The 3458-nt window shown below is 42.9% G+C and overlaps 1 protein-coding gene across 3 annotated transcripts; it reads right to left on the bottom strand.

Annotated features, from left to right (window-relative positions):
- Positions 1-1210: 1210 nt before the first annotated feature.
- On the bottom strand, positions 1211-2956 carry LOC119334740. 3 transcript variants are annotated; one of them, XR_005161522.1, is made up of 4 exons: positions 2571-2956; positions 2387-2464; positions 2151-2189; positions 1211-1819 (listed from the first exon to the last, which is right to left on the bottom strand). XR_005161522.1 is itself a non-coding variant. In XM_037607286.1 (4 exons), exons 1-4 carry the CDS (start codon positions 2754-2756, stop codon positions 1295-1297), a joined length of 447 nt encoding a protein of 148 aa, XP_037463183.1. In that variant the 5' UTR covers positions 2757-2956; the 3' UTR covers positions 1211-1294. The 3 variants fall into 3 exon arrangements, 2 of the variants coding, with proteins under 2 accessions (XP_037463183.1, XP_037463182.1); XM_037607286.1 differs by lacking the exon at positions 2151-2189 and having other exon boundaries at positions 1211-1335; positions 1678-1819; XM_037607285.1 differs by lacking the exon at positions 2151-2189.
- Positions 2957-3458: the final 502 nt, after the last annotated feature.

Raw genomic sequence — 3458 nt, 5'->3', positions numbered from 1 at the left:
AAGTTTGAGGACAATAGGAGGTGTCTAGATAGCACTTGCTTTGCAATGTGCCAATTTGGACAGAAAATAGAAATTGAAGCTGGGCTTACATGGATAATTGGATTATGCTGAAATTTGGTGTAGGGGGTTTCTATAGTCAGGGTAATGTCCTGGTAAATTTTCAGCAATTATAAAGCAATATAAAATGTAGTTGCTTCACAAACTAAAAATATTACGAGGAACAAAGATTCGATGGTGAGCTCACATGTATTATTAGATAGAGCTAAACTTTTGTGTAGAGCTATGACTTTGGCATATAGAATATGTGGAAAAAATTAAACTCATTACGATATACCTATCTTCTACTTCCTTCACAATGCTTCTAGCTGGACAAAAACTTTGAAAATTTGCTGAGTAAGATTTACTGGGCAAATGGAGCTAAATTTTGTCATGCGGCAATGATATGGATAGGAAAGAGTGCCCAAAAATTTTGAGGGCAATCAAGAATATAAAAATAGTACTTCCTTCACAAAGTGATGTTTTGAATAGAATAGGAAAATGAATATTGTTGAATTATTTTTGAACTAGGCAAGGAAGTATTTTTTACATATTTTATGAAGATATGACCCAGAGAATTTATGAGATTTTTTTGGGAGTTTTGGGAATGACAGAAATATAGGTTGCTTCACAACCTAGGGCAAAAATTGACACATGGACATGACACATAGGCAAAACAGATGAGGTGGCGTCTAGTCATAGCAATCCACCACAATTTACAAGGTTATGACCATCTATATTGGTCGTGAGCTAGAAATAAGGTAGCGGACCAGTGTTGTCTGCTTTATGACCATCTCATGTAAGGAAATTACGACCTTCCTGACCAAAATGGTCGATATAGTTTAGGGTTTGGAGCCCCCCGGACAGCTTTTGACCAATTGGTCTCAAATGGTCATAGATTTATGACCAATTCTTTCAGGGTCACTGACAGAAGGTCACAAGTTGACATATTTCTTGCAGTGGGTAGCTGCTCATAACCACATGTAGTAGAAACTATTTGCAAGAAGGAATGGGACCAGTGATGAATTAGCACATTCATCATTTCAACAGCCAATTTTACACTCAAACATAATAACCAAAGCCAAGAATACTGCCACGGTCACCAAGGACAAAAGTAAAACAAGACACATATTATTGAAATGTACTTATATAAGGTACCATATGAAAAGAACATACAGATGTGTCGCGTGTTTATAGAAGGTACCTAAAGAACAATTACCTCAACAACTCAGCTTTGCTTATAGAAGGCACAATCAGATCACGTGTTCCCTTGAATCTCGCTAACCATATGCTGATCATCTGAAAATGATCAAACATTTCTCTTGAAAACAGCTGAATACAGATGTATTTTAACACGAGGAAGCTATTTGTTAGTTGGGCCTAGTCCCAGAGTTCTTAAACCATGGAAAGGAACATATCACCATTTTCAATCTCTTTGTGGGATGTTCAAAATAGAGAAGAATACAAACATTCTTAAAAGCACACATGTTCAGAACCAAATGTCGGTGAAATAAAGCTCAACATTTAGTATGCATATGCAGGAGCTCATCAATCGGGCGACCTAAATTTCTCCCCAACTTATCTCTTCTTGTTCAGTACAGAATTGCAGGTTTCCCGTGGTTTTTGTTGCCAAGGCTTGACCTTTATTTTGTGTTTTGCAGATGACTGGAGCTGATGCCGATCCTATCGAGATCCGAGTGCCAAGAACGAGAGCCTCCTCCATCTTCCCCTCCTCATCAAGGAGGTCAGATCGATCTAGGATCTTTTCCCCTAATTTTGAGGCCTGCAAATTCAAAGATGATTAATATTTACTTTTCCACAATTTATGGTATTCAAGTTCACAGAAGAAACCAAATTACCCGTGCAGTAACTTATTCATATGCCTATGCAGATGCACAACTAACTTTAACTTCAAACTTCTCGATATCTTTTTTTTCTATCCAATAGAAAATGAAATGATACATTTGTGCATCTTTCGCAACATTAAAGAATTATATGGGTCATGCTTTTTCAGCCATAGCTAAATCAGAGCGAATCTGAACATACCCAGCAAATGTTTTAGAAGACTTTAATTGCTGGGACATCAGAGGATAGAAACACACACGCATGCTTACATTCATGAACATAGCTATTTGTAGCGATTCCCATCAAAACTGCAAATGAGAAGATAAATTCAGAAAACTCTTACATTTGTGAATATAACTATTCACGGGTCTACCATATAGAAAGAAGTAGGCACTTTCTTTTCATCTAAAAGTACAATCTGGACGTGCCACCCAGAGGAAGATGCAAAGGTTGCATGAACCAACCGGACATGCCAAAATAGTAACCCCTCTTCCGGTGAACATACCTGAAACAAGACATCTTCCATTTCCTCCAGAAATGCTACTTCCCTGTTCGAGGACGATGATGAGCTCTTTATATCAGCCTGCAATTACAGCTGACAGATTGGTGCAGGAAGAAGAAACAAATGCAAGAACATAAATAGGGAAAAAGAAAACCAAGGTGTCTTGATGCCTTGACGAACATGCGACCTTGGCAGGAGCAGAGAGGAGGGACCTAGGCAGCAGCGGCGGCGGCAGCAGAGGATGGTTGATGCAGCGTGATACCTCATCTAGGAGGCGGCCATCCAGCATGGTAGATGGGGGGGGGGCATGGCCGGTGGTCTGGTAGAGATGCCTCGTGTAGATGAAGACGATGAATCTGCGCCGACAGAGCATGGGGCAGCCGCGTCTCGGGCACCGTGCGGCACGGAAGGCATGCCGCCTGGCGCGGCTGCTGTTTCCCTCCTCCCGTCAACGAAGAACATGAGACATACCCTGGTATCTAAGCACCAGTGATGCGGTGATCTTCGATCGAAGCGGCATCAGAAACCGAGAGGAGGCGGCAGCGGCAGTAGTAGGTAAGGGAGATTGGAGAGAGCTAGAGAGGGAAAGAGAAACTGGAGGCTCCCAAGGCTCGCGAGATATTTTGCCAGTCCATCTATTCTCTCCGGCCGCAGACGGAGGTGAGGCACGTCATACGTGCGCATGATGCATCGGTCAGCCAGGGCCCCACGCACATGCATCGGTCAGCCCTGCCTCTCTCTCCAACACCACACACAAGAAAATTAGGTAGGTAACAGACAAATCGGAGCAGCCCAAAACGAAGCCCACCTGCAGCGGCAGACACATGCAGCAGGTAGGGGAGGAATAGAGAAGGAAACGTCAACCTCTCCACGTGAGAGAATCGCGCGTGCACGCGGCGCGTGAGGAGAGAGCGTTCGCGCACCCCAAAACAGTTGACCCAGCCAATCATGGATGAGCCTGAGCCCACAGGTCATTGCCGCTCTGGAAACTACCGTGAAGTCAAAACCAGGCGTGAGGATCCAACATCTCAAATCACACATAACTGATTTTGACCACCAATCCAATGGCTGACGA

The sequence above is a fragment of the Triticum dicoccoides genome, chromosome 7A (assembly GCF_002162155.2).
Source record: "Triticum dicoccoides isolate Atlit2015 ecotype Zavitan chromosome 7A, WEW_v2.0, whole genome shotgun sequence".
In the NCBI taxonomy this organism is placed as follows: Eukaryota; Viridiplantae; Streptophyta; class Magnoliopsida; order Poales; family Poaceae; genus Triticum; species Triticum dicoccoides.
This window is presented reverse-complemented; position numbering and strand designations above follow the sequence as displayed.

Bases quoted from the DNA above. Each gene is read 5' to 3' on its own strand.
- LOC119334740 (XM_037607285.1), bottom strand. From the start codon at position 2,756: ATGCTCTGTCGGCGCAGATTCATCGTCTTCATCTACACGAGGCATCTC. The intron at 2,465-2,570 runs GTCGCATGTTCG...CTGTAATTGCAG, and splicing joins TCCTCTCTGCTCCTGCCAAG to GCTGATATAAAGAGCTCATC. The intron at 1,820-2,386 runs GTATGTTCACCG...TTGAATTTGCAG, and splicing joins TGGAAGATGTCTTGTTTCAG to GCCTCAAAATTAGGGGAAAA.